Source organism: Sceloporus occidentalis, unplaced genomic scaffold (genome assembly GCF_023333645.1).
Source record: "Sceloporus occidentalis isolate IW3139 unplaced genomic scaffold, rSceOcc1.0.p SCAF_2, whole genome shotgun sequence".
Taxonomy (NCBI): Eukaryota; Metazoa; Chordata; class Lepidosauria; order Squamata; family Phrynosomatidae; genus Sceloporus; species Sceloporus occidentalis.
The window spans coordinates 184711287-184736268 of NW_028316982.1; the positions used below are offsets into that span (position 1 = coordinate 184711287).

At 38.0% G+C, this 24982-nt stretch overlaps 1 protein-coding gene across 4 annotated transcripts in view; it reads right to left on the reverse strand.

Annotated features, from left to right (window-relative positions):
• The window catches only part of SH3KBP1 (SH3 domain containing kinase binding protein 1), a 203267-nt gene that overhangs the window by 163945 nt on the left and 14340 nt on the right, over positions 1-24982 (reverse strand). For 3 of the 4 annotated variants that reach the window (XM_089511710.1, XM_089511712.1, XM_089511711.1), the window contains exon 2: positions 12706-12863. In XM_089511710.1, coding sequence (XP_089367836.1) covers positions 12706-12863 — 158 coding nt within the window. Of the gene's footprint in view, positions 1-12705; positions 12864-24982 lie in introns of those variants that run through there. The other variant, XM_089511713.1, reaches the window with a different exon arrangement.

Here is a 24982-nt window from a genome sequence, read left to right on the forward strand (position 1 = left end):
CTTTCACCTCTTTATTCATTTCCTCAGTAAAACAGTAAACTTTCTTCAACATCTGTTGCTATACATTGGCAGAGAGATAGATACTTCCTTCCACATTTGCAACAGCAACAACAAAGAAGCCAAAATGCCATTTCTGCAACAAGCAAAAACATACTGAAAACAATGGCTTCAGAAAAACAATGTACTTCCAGCTATAAAGCCACTGTTTCAAACAAAAGTGAATTTTACAAAACAAATGAGCTACACTTTTCTTATTTTCAGGTATGAGAACAAACATTAAAATGGGTTATTCCATATAAACCACCACACAAATATTTTATATCCTAAAGAAAATGCCTTCTCTTCTTTGAAGATTTAAGGCTAGAATGTACAAATAAATATACCTCCCATATTATTCAGACTATTATACATTATTAGGGGAAAAATTATTCTGGGCAAGTGCAGCTCCACACAATTCAGTCAAACAAAGGAACTTTACAGAAAATTACATGGCCACCAACTTCAAATGGAGGTATCCAAGGATGATGTGCAGCTTTAAGAAGATGAAGGACTGGAGGGGTTCAATGAGGCTACTGGAATCTGAAGCAAAGGTCCATTTTTATTGTAGGGTCATGTTACACTAAGACTGTACCTGTGCAAGTGTTTGTCCAACCAATTACATCTAGAAAGCACTTTTGGTCTGAGTAGTATGCACTTCTGACATTATTGTCATAGAGAATTATCTGGAGAGATTTGAGGTTGTAAATGTTTAAATACAACCAACGCTAAGAGGAAGAGCTGGTAACTGGATAAAAGAGCACAAATAAATTCCTTTAATGGAATTATGCATTTTTAAAAAATACAATTTCAGGCCAAAATGCATTACTAAGTTGTTAGCCCCCGAGAGGAAAAGAATGGCTTCACTTCAGTAGGAAAATTGAGAACACCCAGTACAACCTAGAAAGACCGTTTATTCCCTCTCATTCTCTCTCATTCATTCACACACACACCAGAGCTGTATCTGCAGAGTTTTACATAACTGATGAGAAAAGCTGATCTTTTGATCAATTTGGCAGCTAAACGATTCTAATCATTCCATAGAGATATCTAAAAATCTGCAACCATTATAATTTTTATGTCTATCATTCGGGCTCTTTCAATCAAATTTCTCCCCCTTTTATGACCTTGTTCCTATGGAAACCTATTTGAGAATTTTATTATAATAAAAGGGATCTTACAAAAGCTAATCATCATTAGTATCAGAAACAGTAGCAACTGTAAAACAAGGGATGTTTATGGTTGTTGGCGGAAAATGTTCACTAAACAGACAATGAAAGCACAGGCATTCTGTACTTCAAGATATGCTTTCGCCCATAAAACAGGGTTTAAGCAAAATGAAAGACAAAGAACACATCACCAGCACTGCGATACAATTATTAGACAAGCAATTTTTAAGAAGCAGAATAAATTGTGTTGTCTCTATAAAACCACAATACAAAAGAGCATGGAAAGTGTTGGAATCTGATGTTAATGTCCGAGATAGGATGTTCTCATAAGGAAATAATGCCAAAGCTTTAACTACAGAAATATACATAAAGGGTATTCCAGAAATATTTGGAGTATATTTATTCTAGAAACACCATCACCAATGGAGAAGACTCATAGAGCTGCAAAAGACATTGCCATTTTTATAGAGTAAAAGGAAGGTACCAGCTGGGCTCTCAATGACCAATCATCATCTCTAACAAGAGGCTCTTCATTCTCTCATAAGTGATTAGTACAGTGTTAAAACCCAGCTGCTAATTTGAAGAGCAGAGTGCAATGACAAGATGGCAAAAAGCCCACAATCTAGTTGGATCATCAAAATGCTTCCAATACTCGTGGTTGTAGCATTTTCACCCATCCGGTTCTTTCTTCCCAAATAAAAGACATGTTTATGAGCATATCCAGTCTCTAAATAACTGCTATGTAGCTAGTACACTTAACAAATACAGTGAAGAGTTCACTACTGTTGCTATTTTTAATTAATTCCAAATGACTATTAAAATGCAACTATGATAAGCTGCTACCATACAATAAAATCTTTTAACTTTTCTTTAACAAAGCTTAAAACACTTGCATTTTAATATTAACCTCCAGCTGTGTTCAGAATTTAGTATCAAATGGTATCTGAAAATTTTGTGCATACTCTCATGTCATAAATATGATGAAACAATGCCTGGCATCATTCAAATATTCCAGAGCTGAAAACACAAACATAATCCACTGTGAATGTGTTGAAAGCACATGGATTGCATTCAACATAAACGCAATGAACTCATACTCTGAAGTGTGTTTAGCCTTTTTCTCCGCATATCCCTTATACATTTACACTGGTTATCACAGAAGAATAGAAACCAGAAGTGGTTTAGGTTTAATCACTCCCATACACCTTTGGCCAATGGAGTATATCAGGTAATACGCAATCCATTGGGTTTAATACTGATATTCCAAACTACTATATACTTTGTAAAGTGCTCACATAACAAAATAAAATTTCTACATATTGTATGGGCTAACAACAACATTGTGGCTGTACATTTTTTCAGAGAGCAGACAAATACAATTGGAAAGTAGCATGAACAAATTCTAATTATTGGTATGAAGATGTCTCTTCTCAAAAATTATTCTCTCTAAGATAATTAGCACCTCTTCTGGATCTCTTTCGGGTTGCTAACATGTGCCCTTGAGGGTTTACATAAAATCTCTATCAGGCAGTAGTCTCAGACCTCTTTACACTCTATGGCCATGTTAGGTTGCTTTCTAGTTGGGAAGTAACAGGAAAATTTAATTTGATGTTAAAACAAGTATGGAGTGCTGAACTCAGGAGGTGACAGGAAGTGGGAAGGGATATGAGGGTGCTTCTGAGGATCTTGTCCATGCCTTGATAAATCATAGCTTACTAATCAAAACATGCCCAATCCCTAGCTATCTAGATCTCTTTGAATGTGTTTGGCTAACAAGAAGGGAAAAAAGTGGGGGGAGGGGAAGAAAAAGAAACACGAGCTTTCATGGGTATAAACCCACTCCCTTCAATGTAGTATACAGTGATAAGAAATGCTTAAATGTACAGCATAGTTATACAATTGTGGGATTGTAAATTATTTTTGTTCATACCTGTGCTAATGCTTTGGAATTTTTGAACATAATTCAATTCAGCACTTTCTCTTTCTAGTCTTCATATGTAATTTCCTTGTTCAAGGACTACAACCTATAAATCACTTACTGTGTGTCCAGTATTTTTTTTTATATTGCCATAGTTAATGTCAGATTTGTGTCATGAATCCTCTTGCATAAAAACTATTCTGTTTGTCAAATGCAGAGTGCAGAGAATGTAGAGAGTAGAGGAGCACTGGTGGCATAGGATGGCATATAGCACACTGGATGAAAAGCAAACAAATGTGCCTCTAAAGTTGTGAGTGATGTTATTGGCCCCTATAATATTGCTCCCATAATAATGCAGGGCCACAGATGGCATCTGTGTTTGTGGCAGAGACTTGTGACAGTATGTATTACCATTTGTGTGAGTAATTGTTTAAAATTTGGAGACTGTTGGTAGGTCAGTAACAACCTGCTTACCAGAGCTTGTCAAAGGGCTGTGTTATCCTCCAAAATTAGTTGTAGCTCATTGATGATATTGACTCCCATTGGAACTACAGGTAACTATTAGGGGTGTTCTACCATTTTGTGTTTGTGGTCTCTGCCTTGTAGTAAATGGTTCCTGGGTATTAATCTTGCCTTATTAATTTGCTTCTTCCCCTCCTTAAGTTGATATTGTTCTTTGAGAAATGCCTGTTGTAAATCCAAGACTTTTCAGTCCCTGTCTTATGGGTCTGAACAGATGTGGTTTATCGGTGACTTTGGCTATAAACAACAGATTTGGTTGTGTTCTGGGTGAAAACTATAAGCATGTATATATGTGTAACATTCAGTAGGTCTCCGGCAGAGTGTGCTGTTTAGAGATTCATAGTGAAGTTGTACAGTGGCATCAAGAAAGTTAATTTATTGTATGGATTGTTCCAGGCTTAGGTTGATCGGTGGAATTTGTTGAAATCCTGGTGGAACTTCACAAGGGATTGTTTTCCATGTGGCCAAATTACAAAGCTGTCCTCAAGAAACTGTAGGTAGAGGAGTGGGTTTTTTTTTAGTGTGTGTGTACATGCTAAGGAAACATTGTTCCAGGCCAGCCATAAAAATGCCTGCATAATGTGATGCCATATGGGTGCCCATGGCAGTGCCAATGACTTGGAGATACATATTCCCAAAAGTGAAGTAGTTAAGAGAAAGTACACAGTGGCAGAGTTTCATGCTTAGGTATGCAGTAGCCTCATCTAGGATGGTATTCTTGATGGCTTGTAGACAAACTGACTTTTAGTAAGCAGATGTATTGCTTTCACACATCAATAACAACTGTTTGTTGTTATTGTGCAACTTCAAGTCAGTTCAGATTTATGGAAACCCTGAGGTGATCCTATCATTGAGTTTTCTTGGCAAGATTTGTTCAGATGAGGTTTGCCATTGCCTTCCCCTGTGGCTGAGAGCATGTGACATGCCTAAGGCCATTCAGTGGGTTTCATGGCTGAGCTGAGAATTGAACCCAAGTCTTTACAGTCATAGTCCAACACTCAAACCACTATGCCATGCTGGATCCCAATGTAAAGATCTGAAAGACCTGTATCACATTACACAGCCCTTTAAAAGTTTAGGGCAAGGGTCATGATTTCCATTTTTCTAGACCCTATTACATTCTGTCCTACTCCCACAACTGTGCAACTATGCTGTACACTTAAGCATTTATTATCATTCTGTACTAAATCAGAAGTGGCTTTATATTCCCAAAATCTCATGGGGAAATAAAAAACAGTCTTAAAGATACAGCCACGTTTCTTTTTCTTTTTTTCTCCCTCCTCTTTCTGTCCTCCTTTTTATGCTGCAAACACAGCTATTTCTTTGAAACTGCCATTATTTGGGGTGGAATTCTACAGGACTAGCTGACACAAATTTGAACATTGCTTTAGCTGCTACACCTGTACTAGTTTCAGTAATCAGTTAAGCCACAGTGGTACTGTTAAACAACAAGCAAGGAACCTACAGAAAGGACACCAGTCCTAATATTTATCTATTAGTTTCAAGGGGACAGTGACCTACAGACAATTAAGCTAAATGACAACACTCCTCAACCTTGTGTCCTACAGATGTTTAAGACTTCAACTCCCACAAACCATTACCATTGTTCACGTTAGCTAGGGCTGCCAGAAACTTCAAGCCAAAATATACCAGCTTGGAGAAGGTACCAGCTTGAGGAAGGCTAGATTACACTGTCCAATTGTTTTTCAATGGTAATCTGAATAGTGTGACTCATTTTTATAAAGTATTCATATTTGTTCCAACTTTACACAAATTTTCATAAAGAGTTCCACAGTACAGCGTCCCCTCCATATTCTCTTCCATTGCAAGGGCAGAAACATCCAAAGCAACTCAAGGTATGCCTTATCCAAACTTTGTCCCAAAAAGTGGCAGATGGCCAGGTCTACTGTGGAGCAGATTTCTGGCTTTAACTATGTTGCAGATAATGCTGAACCTTCAGGAGAGGGCATGACAGGACTCCAACATAAAGAAAGCAACAAAGGAATACTTTTGGGCAGCCTTCCAACAAAACAAAAAGATAAAAGCAAGAAGCCCCCAAGGAAATAAGTATTTTGCCACAGCAGAGAAAGACCAAAAATAGATTGGATCAAAAGACATCTGCCCTTCTCTTCCCTCATAACTACTTCCCAGGAGAATTCCATACAGCAATTATGAATCTAAATATCACTTCAATATTTTGAGTAATGGAATCACTACACTAAAAAGCTAATGACGAGCTGAAAACGGGGGGTGGGGACACCAAGGAAAGCAGAAAATGGGAAGGAGGAAGTTTGAATACATTACTAAAATGCACTAAATAATCTTTAAATACATTTAATATAGGACAGTGAAAAGAAACCATGCATTAGCCTATAACCTGCATTAGCCTATTAACTGACAGACCAAGTTATCCTCAATTTGTTGTTGCACTGCTGTTAATCAATGCCATTCTGATGGAAAGGAAATTTTATTTCACTGAGAGATTATTATCTATATTTCTTTCCATACAATTGTTGGCAAAATTTTCTTTTTTTAACATGGTCTCTTACATTCTTCTTCTTTTTAAAGTAACAAAACTAGTGCAATTTAATTATTTTAAAAAAATTAAAAACAAATTGGAATCCAATGTTCAAATATGGACCTTTTTGGGTTTTCTAAAGATTCTTTTCAGTCTTTTATAAAGCTGTCAGTGACACAAGCAAAGAGCAGCAAAACAAACAGAAAATTAGGCAAGCTACAATTTGCACTGAATTACAGCCAAAATTTTACACTACGATTCCTATGGAGAGAATATATTACAAGGAGAAAGAATACGAAATCTGCTGGAATGAGTCAGGAACATTTGGTTTCTCAGAATCCAATCCACCTAATAAAATTCACCCATAGCACATTGCTATGTATATCTGCTCAGAAATATGGCTTATTGTTTCCAAAGGGTCTTGCTGTTGCTAATTGCCCTTAAACCAGCTTTGACCTATGACTACCCAATAAACAAGAGACCTACAAAATACCCTATTAGTAATAGCACTGCTTAGGTCTTTCAGAGCTGTGCTTTCTGTGATTGTCAGTCCACCCTTATTGTGGTTTTTCTCTTTTTCTGCTGGCCTCAACTGGAAATAATGGACATGGATGATTCTGACTTTGGTATTGAAAGAGTTATACTGTATTTGCATTTGAAGATCTTATCTAGTATTGTCATAGCAGCTCTTTCAAGTGCTAGTTGTCTTCTGATTTCTTCACTACAATCTCTATTTTGCTTTAAGACTAAGCAAAGATAAAGAAATGTTTTAACTATTTCAGTGTCTTCTTCATTCACATTGCTGTCATTGTTGTGTTCTTTCAAATAGTTTCTAACTTATGATGATCGAAAGGCAAATCTATCAGTTGTTAATTGTTGTTGGGTTTTTTGTTTGTTTGGCAAGATTTGTTCAGAGGGGGATTGCTTTTACCTTCCTCTGAGACACCCAATGGGTTCCCATGAACAAGGAGGAATTTGAACCCTGGTCTCCCAGCGTTCTATTCCAACACTCAAACTATGATATCATGCTGGCTCATTCATGTTACAGTTAGGTTTATGTAACCATTCTTTTTATTTTCTTGGTGTTTGCACTGTCTTCTTTGACTTTCCTCAGTCATTCTAAATCTTTGCATTCTTCTCCTAGTGATATTCCTACATTTTTGGTGTTCGTTCCTCCAATTTTCTATTAAGGTAGACTTGAGTCAATTGACTCAGACTCAAGTTGGACTCAAGGCACTTCAATGACTTGAGTTGGACTCATCTCGGCAATAAATGATGCACTGACTTGACTCGACTTGTGACTTGTCCATTTTAACTATCCTGGCTCAATCCTAGGGAATTCTGTAAACTGTAGTTTTGTGAGACATTTAGCCTTCTCTGTCAGAGAGCTCCGGTACCACAATAAACTACCATTCCTAGGATTCGTGCTGGCCAATTGGCCGTAATAAAGTTATTATTATTATTATTATTATTCCTAGGATTCCCTAGCACTGAGCCAGAAATAATCAAACTGGATTATGTTTGCAGTATGTGTTGGACCTTGGAGTAAAAGACTGGAATAGATCACTGCAATTTTCACACAGCCTTTCTTAGAGTTCTAGTGTCTCTTTCTTTTCTGAAGCCAGCTTGGATGTCTGGTAAATGTCTTTTACTGAAGAAACGTATTCTCAAGTAATTTTTCTCAAACTTAGCTGCAGAAAAAGGAAAATAATATCTACAATGTAGTGTCTTAAAATAATGTATTAGATGGTTAGAGTAATTTTATTTACATTTAAATAATGCATCCTACTCTACATTTAAGAGTCTTCCTTGTTTTTTTGGCAGTAGACGCTAAACCAAGTTTGGGCAAATGCATCATGGGTAGTGGCCAATTTTTACTGTTGTTGACTGTATTTGAGGTGGACTGGAAGAGACATTGCATCACTTCTGCCTGTCATTTTGGCCAGTTTGAGGATAATGTTGTTTAATTTTTTCAGGGCTCTGGAAGGAGAACTAGGAGTCAGCACCTGCAACTGGCCTGGGACCATTTTGACTGATTATGGGATGAAAAAAGTTGTTAAAAATTGGAGGAGAATTTAAAAACAAATATGAGTTTAATAAGGTTGCCATGGGGGGGGGGGGGGGCTCAAGGGTACAAAAATTGAGCATTTTAGAGTAAGTGGGCAATTGTGGAAGAGTAGGAAGCATTTCCACCATGTTTTGGGGCTGTGCCATTTTAAGTCCAGAAGAGGCCTTTAAAAAAAAAACAGTGAGCAAAAGTCGCTATATTTTTAAAGGCCTCTCTTGGGCCTAATTGGCCCTGGGTGAACTTAAAACATTGTGTGGAAATCCCACACAAATCTTCTAGGGTGCATCTTGGGACAAAAAAAAAAGTTTGAAAAAAGTTTTAAAATTTCTGCAAAGATTTCATTACAACTTTGACCCCGGGGGGCATTTGGGAGCAAACAGAACTTTTGGAATTTTTTAAAGCATTTGAGGAAGTTTTGAGGGGCATAAAAATGGCCCTGAGGGCCACTGAGACCAACAAGGTGCACTTTGCCCACCCTTGTTTTATAGTAGCATCTTTGATCCTGGGGCCCATTTATACCATGCAGGTTTTGCACTATAATTTCTTAATTCCCATAGCTACATGTTATGGAATTCTGGGGTTTGCAGTTTGGTGAGGCAGCCAGGCTGAGAATTCTAAATGACACTCTTTAAAATGGCCCTGGGATGTTGTCATGGCAATTAAAGTAAAATTATAGCACTATAGCTGTGTACTGTGAATGACCCCCACGTCTACAGTATGGATTCCAAAAGATAAAATGGTACTATAAGCTGAACATATTTCAGAGACCTTTCAAGTTGTCCATAAATCCAAGACCTGCCCAGTTACCACAACCAATCTTAAACACAATGGTTAACCAATGTTTACTCTCCAGCAGTTTTCTTCTACTGCTACATACTCTGTCAAACTGTTATTAAATCTTGATGGCTGCAATTTCTTTCCAGACTTCCTGATCACTAGAGAACAAATCAAAAGCGCTGTTGTTGATGATGACCCACCTACTTATGAATAAGTCACCAACATATGCCAAACAGAGGGTACTAATTCACAAGGTGTGCATTTGGTTTGTAGCAGGACTAAAATAGCCCTTCTTTCAATAGTACCAAGTTTGCTTGATGACTTGTCTAAATCTAGACAAAACAGCCAACCCACTGTTACATGCTCCATAAGTGTGTGTGATAGTAACTATGCAATTTGCTAAGAGTACGTGCAATTAAAGTATTAAATTCCATGTGCTAGTCATAAACCACTCCAGTAATTTTGTCGTGCCTATCCTTTTATGCAAAAATAAAAACTGTAAAGGAATGGAAAGTTATCTTGATCTCTTGGCCAACAGGAATGTTTAGCCACTATTCAAAAGACAAAGAAGGTAACAGCTGCTCACTCTGCTCATCTGGGCTGTTGGCAAGGAACAGAACCAATCACCTTTAGGTTTCACTGTACATCTGCTGCCTTACACTAAGAGTCTGAAAGAAATTCAGTTGTATTTTGAAAATTGCATTCTGATTTTACACTTAAAATGTCACTGCCAAAAAACTGTCCTAATTAATACAGTGTTTCAAAATATATGAACCTCCGGCACTTACACCTGCGAAACATAGCCAGTATTTTGAAACAACCACAGGAAACAGCTGAGATCCTGCTACTCTCTCACTCCATTGCTCAAAAGGAGCACCTGGTAAGACTGTAACCTTATGCTACAAGTTGAGGGAAAGCGAGAGAAAGAAATAAAACCACTGATGTAGGCTCTTTCAAACACATTTACCAAAAATCCACAATAATTCAAAAACATGACTGACTTAACAAACTTAAGCCTGCAAGCACAGTTTTGCTACCACAGTTTCCTGCTTTATATTTCTCCCTATCCCCTATCAGCAAAATCTTATCATTTCAGCTAATGCATATTGAAAGAGTTTGATATGTTCTTTGGTTTTATAGCACACAAAAACCTGAAACACCACAACATACAGTTAGCAGTTCTTGGAATAGTAATGCCCTCAGTTCCTATTACACATCTCTCTGTTTCCTTAGCACAAGCCAAGTACCAGTGAAAAGCAGGTTGATTACCTTGTGGTTCTTTGAGTGGTCATCTGTGAATTGACATATATGGGATTCTTCTCCTCCTCGCAGCGGCTACATGACAGGAGCCAAGGCAAAGGTTAGCTAATTGGCTGGGCCTGCAGCCAATGTCATGTGGTTACTCCTCTGTGGGGAGGAGGCAGCCTGAACATCTGAACGATAACAGCCTTTGCCCTTCTCTTCCTCCCTTCCTTTCTAGTCAGGGGCAGTCCAACCTCCTATCAGAAATGCTTCAACCCAGCCTCACTTTTGCCATTTTCATCACAAGGAAAGGAGACCAAGATGGAGGGAGAGGAAGGAAGGAAGGAAGGAAGGAAGGAAGGAAGGAAGGAAGGAAGGAAGGACTAGCAAACAAGCAAGCAAGCAAGCAAAGGGTCTCAGCACTTACTGTATATACTCGACTATGTAAAAAAAATTATGTCAAAAAATTAACCATAGAATCCTGGGTCAACTTATATATGGATCAATATGGTAATACTGCTCAGAGGGAAGTACCTCCTGACACTCCATTCTCCTTACCTCGGCAGCTGCTATTCAGCCAAGACATTTGTGTGAGTGTTTCTGCCTTCCCAGGGAGCAAGGAAAGAGCCGGGTTGGTTTTGCAAGGGGAGTAGGGGGTGTTAGTGTGTATCCATGTGCTTCTGCCTTTCCAGGGGGCAGGGGAAAAGCTGAGTTGGTTTTGCAAAGGGCACCTGCATTTGTGTGTGTGTGTGGGGGGTTCATTTACATCCTTTCTAGCATGCTCCTAAGTTGCACCCTAGACTTATCCAAGAGTCATATCAAAATCCAAAGTTTTGGCCCCAAAACCTTCCCTCGACTTACACATGAAATCAACATGCACATAAATAAACAGCATGTAAATTCAAAGGCTTTTGCAGCTGGCATCCATAGTTTTTGGTGGGTTTGGGGGCTATGAGGCCATGTTCTAGAAGAGTTTATTCCTGATGTTTCACCAGCAGCTGTGGCTAGCATCTTCAGAGAATGCTGGCATGGAAGAGAGTGGGGTATATATACTGTTGCTTGAGAGGAAGTGATTTACATGTTAATCTGTGTATTGTTCCGTTGTTGAATGGCAAGGTCTCTGGGTGACTATTTAATGATCCATTGTCTGCTGGGAAACCCCCTCACCTTGGGTGGTTTTCATTTGCATTTGCTGGGTCTTGATTTTGGTGTTTTTCAGGACTGGTAGCCAAACTTTATTTTTAAGGGTTTCTTCTTTCCTGTTGAAATCATCCAGGTGTTTCTGGATTTCAATGGCTTCCCTGTGCATTCTGACCTGATAATTGTTCGCATGGTCCAAAATGTAAGAGATCCTGGTGTCGAATACCAATAAACATAGAAGCCATATTAGTTTCTACTAGATTCTAGTAAATGGTCAATTCTTTTGAGCTTTAGATTATAGTTCTGTAAATTATTTTTGTTCTATTTTCAAATTACAATGGGACGCGCCGCCCCTTCTGCCCCGTGTACATTTTTTTAAACTTAAGGGAGCTTCACATGGGAACAGACATTTCCTAAGTCACCCAGGGCTTTTAGGAATTCATAGGTCAAAGCCCAGCATTTTTAATTAGATTCAGAGATGCACTAATAACTATTGTAAGTATTTCAACATAAACATAATGCAGCCATGCACATTTAAATCCTGACATCAGTTCAGCAGTGATATCCTGTATCAGTTCACATTTCCAAATCATCTTCATGGATAGATGCCATGGGCAGTGTGTGTTGTAACAGTCAATTCTATGAAATGCTATGAGTACTCAGGTTTCTCTTTCAAATAATGGTGCAAGGTAGGCCATAGTTGTTAGCTGAGAATCCAGGAACAAAATTGGGTTGAGAAGCACCTCCAAACCATGAACGCCCAAGGGAAAAAGAAATGCCAACCCACACAGGCTTTCTCTTTCCAGTCATTCCACTATCTTTATTTTCTTAGTGTCTGGGTTAAGAATATTATAACCATATCTAAAGATCAAAGTAAATGTTACACAGAATGGCTTTATCATCAATACTTTTAAGAGAAAGGGACAAAACGACATAGTAGTCTATAACTGGGAAGATAGAACAGGTGTAGATAAGGTACTTAGCCACATTTGTTGCAGATAATGTTTCTTTTCTACCTAAAATTCATCCTCTCCCCAAGCATCTTTTATTTTCCACATGAGGGAAAACAAATAGGAAGTGTAATTCTAAAGAGTGAAATAACCAGAAAGACATGGATAGTTTGCCCCCTACGATTGTAAGAAATGCTCTCATATCTCCCTCTTAACATATGCTGTGGTCCTTTCATGATACTAGTCTCATTCTACCTTCAAAAATAGTTTGGGCACATACATAATCTAAACAGCAAAACCCTATCTAAACAAGAGGATAGAAGTCTGTGACACAAGACAGTTAACAGGTTTCACTTTGTACTCACTCTTACAAAGTTGTCAGGGAACAAACCTCTTCTGCCTTTGAGCTGTCCTTCCCACCAGCCTCCATCTTCTTTCCTGATATTGGTGATTATGTCACCTATACTGATTGTCAGCTCATCATCATGCTGAGCCTTGTAGTCAAACTCCACTATCGCCTCCACTAGAAGAGAAAATAGAAACATACATTACGGAATTAGGAAAGCCATTTTACAAAACTCACAAATATCTTCTGTATCTGGAGAGATTTAAATCGAACAAAACATAATGGGGGAAAGTGCAAAGCAATTCCACTAGGAGCATTCAATAAAGCAACATACAGCCTGAAAAATGAAGAAGCCAAAAGCAAATATACACTTTTTAAAAACTGATCTCTTTACGAAAACAATGTGTGTCTAATCAACTAACTTCCATATCATAATAGAAAATGCATATTATATGCAAATAAAAACTATGAAGTTTTGAAAATTCCTGAAGCATAGCCAGAAGCAATAATTTTCAAATCACACAGCTGTAAGTTTATCAAATCTTAAAAATCATCTTAAGACTTCCATCTTCATCAGCAGTTGTTATACAATACATAAGCTAAACTTTATAATCTTTAATATGTAGTCATGAAGAATCATCCAGATATTCACCCACAGGAAATACAGCATCCTAAATAATCCTTTAAAATACAAAAATGTCTTGCCAGCAGTATCAAAGATCTGAAGAAGCAATGTCAAGTCCTATGGTTTTAGAATAGTATCAGAGCAGCATTTCCAATATCCTCCACAGTAGAGAAGGCATATGTCAACAGATATGGAAAACAAAACACTGGCCAATGGATTGGAAACAATCAATTTACATCCTTATCCACAAGAAAGGAGACACAAAAGACTGCAGCAACTATAGGCCCATAGCACTAATCTCCCACGCAAAGAAAATCATGTACAGAATTCTGCAGCATAGATTCCAACCATACATGGAGAGAGAAATCCCAGAGGTCCAAGCAAGGTTCAAAAGAGTACGAGGCACTAGGGACCATACTGCAAACATACAATGGCTAATGGAGCGCACCAAGGAATTCCAAAAGAAAATCAGAATGTACTTCATAGACTATAGTAAAGCCTTTGACTGCATAGATCATGAAATGCTATGGAACGCCCTTAAAGACATGGGAGTGCCAACACATCTGATAGTCCTGATGAGGAATCAGTACTCAGGGCAAGAGGCAATGGTTAGAACAGAACACGGAGAAACACAATGGTTCCCAATTGGCAAAGGGGTCAGACAAGGATGCATCTTTTCACCCTCTCTTTTCTACTTGTATGCAGAACATATTATACAATAAGCAGGCTTGGAAACTTAAGGAGGAGGAATGAAAATAGGAGGAAGGAACATAAACAATCTAAGATATGCAGATGACACCATACTATTAGCAGAAAACATTGGAGACCTAGAGCAACTACTGAGAAGGTCAAGGAAGAAAGTGCAAAGGCAGGCTTACTGTTGAACATAAAGGAAACAAAAATAATGACCACAGAGGATCTTCACACTAGACAATGAGGAAATAGAAATAGGAAAAGAATTCCTATACTTGGGATCAATCATAGATCAGAATGGGGACTGCAGTCAAGAAATCAGAAGAAGACTAAAAATGGGGAGGGCAGCTATGAAAGAACTAGAAAAGGTCCTAAAGAGCAAAGATATACAACTAAGCACGAAAGTCAGAATCGTACAAGCAATTGTATTCCCCATTACCATATATGAATAAGAGTGCTAAACAATTAAGAAAATGGTCAAAAAGAAAATAAATTCAGTTGAGATGTGGTGTTGGAGAAGAGTGATTAGGACACCATGGACAGCAAAACGAAGAAATAGATTGGTCTTAGAACAGATCGAATCTGAAATTTTCCTGGAGGCAAAGATGACTAAACTGAGGCTTTTGTACTTTGGGCACATCATGAGAAGACATGGCTCATTAGAAAAGACAATAATGTTGGGGAAAGTGGAACAAATTAGGAAGAGAGGAAGGCCACATGTTAAATGGATGGACTCAATTAAGGTGGTCATGGTATGAATCTACAGAAACTGGGAAGAGTAGTGGAGGATAGGGGGTCTTGGAGATGTCTCATCCACAGGGTCGCCATAAGGTGAGATCAACTTGAGGGTGATTGACAACAACAAACAGAATGCAATAAAAATGTAATTTTGAAACACATTAATACTAAATTTAAAAGATAAGTCCTGTTGAACTTTATAGAAGTTATTACCCACAGACAGGCATAGATGATATTTTATAATATGTTTTATTTATATACCGCTGTTCCAAAGATCATAGCGGTGAACAGCAAGTAAGCTAATTAGCAAGTAAGCTAATTTGCCCCCAACAGTCTGGGTACTCATTTTAGCGACCTCAGAAGGATGCAAGCCTGAGTTGAGCTTGGGCCCTTTTGCTGGTCTTGAACTCGCAACCTTGTGGTCTTGAGTGAATGGCTGCAGTACAGGCATTTAACCACTGCGCCACCAGGGCTCCATTATTTTCAAGGAACACATATTTCTCTCATACAAGGCACATGTACAAGAAAATACAAAGTTCTAATGCAGCAAATGTGAAGCTCTATCACAATAAATGCTTCAGGCGTCTTTGTTAATTCTGTCTTTTTTGGTACCACCTGCAAAACAAACAAAGCCTAGAGAGTAATCATTTGCTTAGCAATTTGCTAAAGAAGAAAGAAAAAATTCTAGCAATTCATCTTTTCCTATCCTGTTTATATATCTCTAATGGACTTCCAACATTTAAATAGCATTCATTTCAATCTCTTGTTAGGATTTCTTTTCCCAGATTAGCTTAGAATATACTACAACCATACTTTCCCTTACATGGAACTGTTCCCCCTCCCCGGTTAGTATTTCCATTATTTTCATCTTTCTGTAGTCTTCAGTCCATTAGTAGTTTGTATACAACAGGAAGGAAAAGCCAAGCTTAACATAGATTTTGTATTTCACCACAAGTAGTTTGCTATTTTGTGTGATTCAAAATCTGATTATAAGCAGTTCACTGCATGTTAGGAATTAATGGACTCTTAAGTTGTATAGCAGCATTTGCAGTGTTACTTGCATGCTGTTCAGCATGGCATTTTCCCCATAGGTGTAATTCTTAGTTGTTGTCGCCACTGATACAAGCATCCTGGTAAATAACCATCCCAGTAGTGCTATTCTGTTGAGGCAGCCTGCCAAAATCCAGAACAGCAGCATTTAGAAATCCCAGACTCTTTTGGAGCAAAATCATCCCCAGGACACATTCCTTCAGCATATTTACAACTTAAGAGGTTCAAGGAGCAAGTAAAGAAATACCAACAAGCATCAGCTTTCAGTGTAGATATCTACTTGTGCCATAAGTCAGGACTGGAGTTGTCAGGGAAACAAGCAGCTGAGACAGCAGGGATACACAGTTATTAAGATGATAAAATGTAATATCCATATGACTATGCCTATGTTCTACAGCAGCTGACACTCCTTAATGTGTAAGGGGGAAGGGGCAGAAACCAATATTCAGAGGTGGTTTTGCCACTTCCACCCTCTAAAATATAAGCTACAGCATTTGGTATTCATTGACGGTCTCCCATCCAAGTACTAACCAAGTCTGACCCTGTTTAGTGTCCAAGTTCAGATAGGCTCTGGTGCCTTTTAGGGTAGACACAGAAAGCAGTATAAAGAAAGCTAACTGACAATATTATATCTCACTCATTAAAGCTAAAACTTCACCCCAAATGAGTTCTTCTAACAATCCAACACATGAGGATCATGCCTGGTAATTTTTAGTTTATTCAAAGAGCTACCTGCACCATATATTTCAAGTGCAAACCCCAGAGAGAGAAAAAAAGTTTATTTTCCCTGTGCTACTTCTTGTACACTGTCAAGTAGACACATCACAATATGTCTGCTAATACAAACAACTGTTCCTTGAAAATGTCTGCTAATATGTCTGCCAATACGAACTGTTCATTTAATTTGTTTTAAATTTTAACAGTACATTTCCACAAATATTCAAATAACTGGAAGATTTAGGTATTTGGACAATTGGAATTTACATTTCAGTGCAAGCACAGAGTTATCAGAGCAACTGAGAAGAAAAGAACAGAAGTACCATTTCCTAAACACAAAATGTGATAGCCTTATACTTAGTTTTGGTTGTTTTTAAATGCTGTCAAGCCGACTTCGACTCTGGCAACCCAATGAATGGGAGAATATTTATATGTACATGCTACAAATACATACAGATTAAGTGTTGCACATACAGCACTGTATTACTACCAAATAAAATAAAAAATAAGTGTTGCACAGTGTGAGTTCTGCATTTTCTGGGTAGATTTAGAAGAGTAATGTGCTTGATGAACATTAACTAAGATGAAACTATACTGCACCTTTTGTGATGTTCAGGAATGTTTATCCTCCTTGTTTTTGCTGTTGTTGTGTGCCTCCAAGTTGTTAGGTGAATCTATCACAGGGTTTTCTTGGCAAGTTCCTTCAGAGGGGGTTTGCCACTGCCATCCTTTGGGGTTGAAATAGTGTGACTTGCCCAAGGTCACCCAGTGGTTTACATGGCCAAGCCAGCATGAGAATCATGGTTTATCCTCCTTACTCACTGTTTTCAATAGAAGTCCACCTGTCCCTGGACAGTTAATACTGAACATTTTAGTAACCAAGAGCCAATGGATTGTTTTCTGCCAAAAAAGAAGTGCTTTTTACACACTACAGAAGTAGTATACACCAGCTGTACATTCATTACATAAATAGTGTTGAATTTATGTCCCTTTGGATAAGGTCCAGCTGCACAGAAGCCTGTGACATCCTCAAAACAGGACTTCTCTCACTCACCACCTTCACAGGCGTGGCTGGTGGAAAGACAAGGTAATACCTTCCTGGTGGCTCTCCTAGGCTCTGGAACTCCCTTTCCAAAGAGGAGAAAAATTGCCTCCTCGTTGCTGTCTTTCCATCAGGAGGCAAACACTTTTTTAAAAATTTCAAAAGACTGGAGAACTACAGAAAGAGCTTCTTAGAGGTGCTGTATTATTTTATTGCACCATTTCCAAAATGCTTTTTGTCATTTTTAATTGTATGTTTTAATATGTTTCTATATATTACGGACAGTAAAATTCCCTTTTGATGTTGATCTTTTATATATTTTATCTCTATTGTATTTTAATTTGTAAGCCATGCTGACTACCTGTTTGAGAGAAATTATATTTATAACAATGTAAATAAGTTTATTTTAATAACCATCCTTTTACTTATTTCAGTGGGACTTACACATGACTTGCTTCTTCTCGAACCAATCAATTATTATAAGTAATATTTCAATTTATTAGAAATTAAAATGATCTAACTGTGGGCTGTTGCAGTTTCAGCTGAGGAAGTGAGGCTGTGGCAGACTCAGGAGAATTAGAACCACTCTGTAGAAAATCCCTCCACAATCACTGTCTGTTGCCATTATACATCTAAACTGTACAAAGCAAACACAGGGGAGCATATATTTTCTGGGGATCAGTATGCGAGTATCTGGAGATAACTACTTACTTCCTGTTTGGAAGTATGCTAGTACAGTATAATATTTTCATCAGCTGTGAGTATTGTTCAACACACTGCAACATCGTGCAAACTTTATTCACCAGAACAGCAACAGGTCAAGAAAAAAGTTCCTGTCTTCTTGACTAATGTCAATGGTTTTTATTAAACAAAGCAAACACAGGGGAACAGTTAACCACATGAAAGGTTCTCCCGAGAAAAAAAGGACTACAATGGGGGAAATAAATCACATAAAACTTTAATTATGTATCACCAAAGACTTACAGGAAAAAATATAAATAAAGAGAATTAATCCCATATGTCTCTGCATGCCAACTCAATCTTAATTACAAATATTTAGGTTACTGCTGGCCAACTTCTTTTACCTACCGATTAAAAACTAGTAGATCAACAAATAATAGATCAGCAAAGAGAAAGCCAGTAGTGGTGTAAGCACTGGACTATGACTCTGGAGACCACAGTCCAAATCCCCATTCAGTCATGGAAACCCACTGGGTTACCTTGGGCAAGTCACATTCTCTCAGTCTCAGAGGAAGGCAAAAGCAGACCTCCTCTGAAGAAATTTTGTCAAGAAAACCCATGATAGGTTTATCTCAGGGTCACCATAAGTTGAAAATAACTTGCAGACAATAGCAACAGCAACAAAAAATTAACAACTGACACATATTTAGATATCTAATAACAAAACTAAAGTGTGCTAATCTAAGTATCACTAGCACATATCCTACTACTGAAAGAAAGTAATGTAGTCACACATAAGTACCATGTCAAAGGAAGGTAAAGTAATTTTCTTCCCACTATGGGAGAAAATTAATATTTCTCGACAGAATTTTTCTGGCATTTGAAAGTACAGTACTGAAGTATTCCAAGGAGAAGGATCCGTGAAGAATAATGCTGGATCCAATTTAGCCAGGAAGTGTGTTGATTTGCTCTGCCACAGAGAAGGACGAGCAGGCCACCAGGCACATTCACAATTTACTACCCCTCAAATTGTGCAGGAAACTGGCCTATTTCACATGAAATGCTGTGGGTTGGTCTGTTGTAATTGTGGCTGAGATGCCATTGTAGGATCTGCAGAATTTGAGAGTTCACACAACAGTTCAGAATTCATGGAAGCCCCAAGATCTTACCCAACTGTAAGACATGAGAATGCCTGATATAGGTCTACCCCAAGTAATCTTGGCAATCTTGCATTGATTGGCTAGTAGTAGGTCAGTTCTACTTCAGGTACTTTGAGAAATAATTTAAATGCAGTTACAGACCAACAAATGTCCATCTACTTAATTATTTTCTCAGTTGGGGTTCCCAACTGTTAGGAACCCCAATTTTTGACAAGGAAATGAATAACTGAGGATATTCTTTCCATCCTCAATGGCTTTACATATTACTGTTTGGGTGTACAGTCAACCCATTCTCGCAGATCCATGGTCTTGAATATTCACGAAGAGGCGACTTCCATTAATTTCAATGGGGCATGCTTACGTGGCATGCGCCCTGCACACATCTGTGGGCATGAGCCCCAATCAAGCCTATGGGGCTTGAATATCAGCAAGTCTCCATTTTCATAGGAGGGGAGGTCTGAAATGGATCCCCTACAAAAACGGAGGGCCGACTGGATACTACTTTTTTCCCAGTTTACAATGCACACCTAAGGTGAGTCACAATTTAAAATCAACCCAAGAAGAAAATTTGGAAAAGGGAAGGCCTGTCCCAGAGGCAAGGCTGTATTTGATCATCCTGGGTGGGGGGGGGGGGGGTGTAATAAGATGGCATTCTGTGATATACCCTAAAGAAAACTAGATTTAGACAAATCAAAAGGTCAACAACATATTAAATTGAGCCCAGAAACAAACTGGCAACCAACCTTTTATTCTCAGCATTGCCATTATAATTTCTGTGGAAGTGCACAGCCACATTCGAAACAAGCTGATACTTCTCAGCATCTACATACAATGAGACCCATGCAAAGTGTGCTACACACATCAGGCCTCTTAAGATTGTGAAGGTGTCCATGATCATTAACATTACAGTGCATCCTTTGTTTATGCGGGGGATCCATTCTGGATTACACCGCGTAAAACAAATAATGCATATGCTTGAGCCCCATTTAAATGAATGGGGCTCGTGCATGCGGCAGCGTGGCAGTGCAGCAATGCATGTGCGCCATGGGTGCATGCCCCATTCGTCCCTATGGGACATACCACCCTTTCCTCCCCACGCGACTTTCAGCATATGACGTGGGCGCACTGTATTACTACCAAATGCACAATGCTAAATGTGACACCCTCGTGTAGACTTTTTCCCCCTCTACTTAACATTGCTTTGCACAAACTGTTTTAAAGAATGATAATTGGGAAAAATATGGAGTTGAAGGAACTAAGTGTCCTCACTTTCTCTAACCCTTTTCAAAACAGGTTTCCTGGAATTGCCTGAAAAGGCAGTAATGAACAACAGAAATTATGTTTTGAAACGTCACATATTTAACTCCTTATGGTTGTCTTCTGAGTGATTAGAAAAATCTGTATCCACTTACTGCTTTTGCTTAAAAAGCAATAAAGTCTTTGACAACACTGCTATTGATAAATTTGCAAGATGCAACATACCAGATCTTTAAAATTAAAAGCCTTATGTCATTCTCATTCATAATTAGAACATATAATTTAATTCTGCTCTAGAAATTGCTAGGCATGGTCCAAAATGTAGTTGACTCTTAACAGACTGTTTTTATTTTATCGCTACATTGTTACGCAAACTACTGAGGCTGCAGTCCTACAGATATGTTGAGACTAAATTCTGTTGACCTCAATGCGATGTACTACGCAGTAGATACAACTATAAGAGACCAATCCATATTATATGTAACCTGTTGAAAGTAATAGTGATATGGGTAAGAAAAATGCTTTGTGAATTGGTTCCAAGTTAATTTTTCAAAATGGAAAGGCACTTGCATTAGAACATGCACACATGAGAACCAGGATCAAACCTTTTATTAAGAAAATTTAACATACTGGAACTAGGAAAGGTAAAAGTATTATGTACGTGACATGAGTGATACAGTACATTGAAAAATTCACTGCTTCAAAACAGCAAATATGAATATAAAATAGCTGTTAGATTTGAAGAAAAGTGTGCTTCAGATCTCTGTCAGATGCCTCTGCCTTTGTTATTCTTTTATACTACATTTCCATGCTAAGATCCTACTTTAAATGAATCCAAAGAACTGCATGATTATATAACACATTAAAAAAGGGTGAGATTCAGCATCCAGTACTCCACTGTCAAAAATCGTGTGTTACTATACAAGCTAGGAGGATGAAAAATTATTGTGGCTTCACAAGGTTGCAGATCCTTGTCGGAAAAGGGACAAGTACTTTCTCACATCTTCTTCTTAAAATACAGCTATTACACCTGGGGGGAAGGCAAGGTCAGAAACCTTGTAACATTACCATTGCTATCTTACATTCCCGAGTCACCTGCAACGACAGATACTCTCTCCTAATTATACAAGCTAAACTCAAATCACAGTGCACACATCTTACACTGTCAGCATGCAACAATTACAAGAGATGGGGAAAGAATAGTTGATCGTGCTCCTTTCATCGAATCACCATTATGACCAGTGGTCAAAAAGGAGATCACTTAATACTTTGGTTGTTTCCAGAGCTCTCCAATGATTGCACATACAAAAACAAATTTCTACCATTATTAAGATTATATCAATTTACTTTTGACATAAATACACACATACACCATCTCTTGTAATAGGATTGTTGTCACAGCTGGAAAAAGTTCTTATTAACAAACAAACAAAAAACAATTAATGGGATTTTAAAATGACATATTCAGAAACATCCAGCTGTAAGTAGTTGTGTGCTTGGAGCGTTAACAGGTTTTCAATTTTAATCAAATACTACCTGCTGAGTATGCCTTTTCCAGAATTCTGAAATCCAAAATACTCCAAAATCCAAAATTGTCCACATGGGTGGCTGAGCTAGTGACAACTTTCCTTTCATGTACAAAATTATTTAAAATATTATGTATAAAATTACCTTCAGGCTATGTATATAAGCTGTATACAAAACATACATGAATTTCATGTATAGACTTGGGTCCCATATCCAAGATATCTGATTATGTATATGCAAATATTCCAACTCTGAAAATATCTGATGAACTCCAAAATGCAAAACACTTCTAGTCCCAAGCATTTTGGATAAGGGAGACTCAACCTGTATTTGAAAACAAAGCAGGCCGGATAAAATACAAGCAATCATTGAAAGTTAAAAGAACTTTAATGGACAGGTATACTTCTGCAATCTCTTGGAAAACTTTTTCTAGCATCGACTGTTTGCCTACTAAGTCTCATTCCTACTCATAAAAATTGAGCCCTATTTAATGATACTGTTGAGTTTTGTCTGAGCAGAAATTTGGAACAGACAGGCTTCATAGATTGGCTGGGAGAGAAAGGACCATTGACAGATACAGTTACACAAAAACAGGGACACAAGAGAAATAGAAACGAGCTTTTTATCAGAATTTAACATACTAGGAAGATAATATTTGCCTTTGTAGACCACTGGGAAATGCAGAATAAACTTCACTATATAAATTGAAACATCAGGGGGCATGGTCCATTGATTCCACCTCCTTGTTGTGACATGTGCAGACCCCCACAAATGGAAAGCATCAGTATACTAGCCATTTAACAATGGCAAAACATTAAAACGAGCTAAGGTAAAGGCTAAGCAATATTTACATATAGTAATACAGTAGAGTCTCGATTATCCGACATTATTATTATTATTATTATTATTATACCTTATTTCTAGAGCGCTGTAATTATACACAGCGCTGTACAAAGTCAGTAAAATTAGGAGTATATAAAAGCCTGCCCAAGGCGTACACTCTAAGTAAATAATAACAATTAAATAGAGAAATAGATAAAATTACCATGTAGAAAAGAAAAGACAAATTAAAAACATCACATATAAAAGCAGATCACATCACATCAAACATTATCAGACAGCCAGATGACAATCACAAATTCCCTGAGAACGCTTCCCTAAACAATATGGTTTTCAGCTCAGCCTTAAAGCTGGTTAGGGAAGTGATGAGCCATGTATGCAGAGGAAGAAGGTTCCAGGAATGAGGGGCAGCAAGAGAGAAGGGGCGGATCCGGGACGGGGCAGAGAAAATCCTGGGTTGAGAGAGGAGACTTTGGCTACCAGAGCGGAGAGTGCGAGTAGGGATGTAGGGAGAGAGAAGATCAGTTAAATAAAGAGGGGCCAGCCCATGCATAAACGGGCGGGCTGATAGTTGGATAGCTGAAAATGTTGGATAATCCAGAATGGTGGATAATCGAAGGTTGGATAACTGAGACTCTACTGTAGTTATTTTTAGTGTAAAGAACCTATGAAAAAGAAAATAAAATGTCTAAATAAAATGGCTTAGAATTATCTTTAAGACTACCAAGTGAATGAAGCTTTTCAATTGATTTAGATTGTCTCAGAGGTTGGGACTCTCCATCTTTGATGGTCTTTAAACAGAGGCTGGATGGGCATGTTTTAGAAGTGCTTCAGTTGTGTATTCTAGCATGGCAGAGGTTTGGACTAGATGACCCTGTATGGCCCCATCCAACTAAGACTCCATGATTTTTCTGGTTTCTGACTGATTAACAGGTTCAGTAATACAATATTACAAAAACCCTGCATATAGATCTCTCTAAGCAACAGGAGATACAGTTTCAAATAACATATGTGTTTAGATTGAAAGATCATCTTTAATATTTTCTTCTTCATTAGGGAACAGAGAAAATTAAATACTAGTAAATATCAATTACATCCCACAAGGTTAGATGTATTTCTGGGAACTATTTGGAGTTATCAAAGAATGACCAAAGATGACTTCATAAAAGTAAACAATGAAGACATTGAAAAAGTTCAGGATTTTTTTACACCTTGCCTTAGTCATTAATCAGAACAGTGACTGTAGTCAAGAAATCAGAAGACGACGAGGACTTTGAAGGGTAGCTATGAAGGAACCAGACAAGAGCCGGACATATAAAGGTATGTCATTCAATATTAAATTAGAGTTGTCCATGCCATCGTATTTCTCATTTCTATGTATGGTTGTGAAACCTGGATAGTGGAGAAAGCTCGTAAAAAGAGTATAACCTCATTTGAAATGTGGTGCTGGAGAAGTTTATTGTGGATATTATGGACTGCTAAAAGACAAACAAATGGGTCATAGAGCAAATCAAGCCTGAACTCTCCATAGAAGACATGATGATAAAACTGAGGCTGTTGTACTTTGGCCATATCATGATAAGACATCACTCACTAAGAAAGACAACAATGCTTGGTAAGACAGAAGGCAGAAGGGAAAGAAGAAGACCACATTCAAGATGGATAGAATCAGTCAAGGAAGCCATGGCCCCGAGTCTGCAAGACCTGAGGATAGGGTCTGCAAAACCTGAGCATAGTAAAAGTTGATTTGTTGACAGTTAACAAGAACAATCTGGAGTTTCCTCTGGCCAAATGCCCTTTCCGACACACCTATATCGTGCTCTGTATCTGGGTGGATCCGTTTACAAGTTTCCCCAAAAAATTCCAATCCAAGGACTGGGAAAATATTTACTGGAAGGTTCTGCACCTCTGTAGCTTACATAAGGAGGAATTAACAGCTGTAAGCGAAGAGAACAAGAAATCTTGG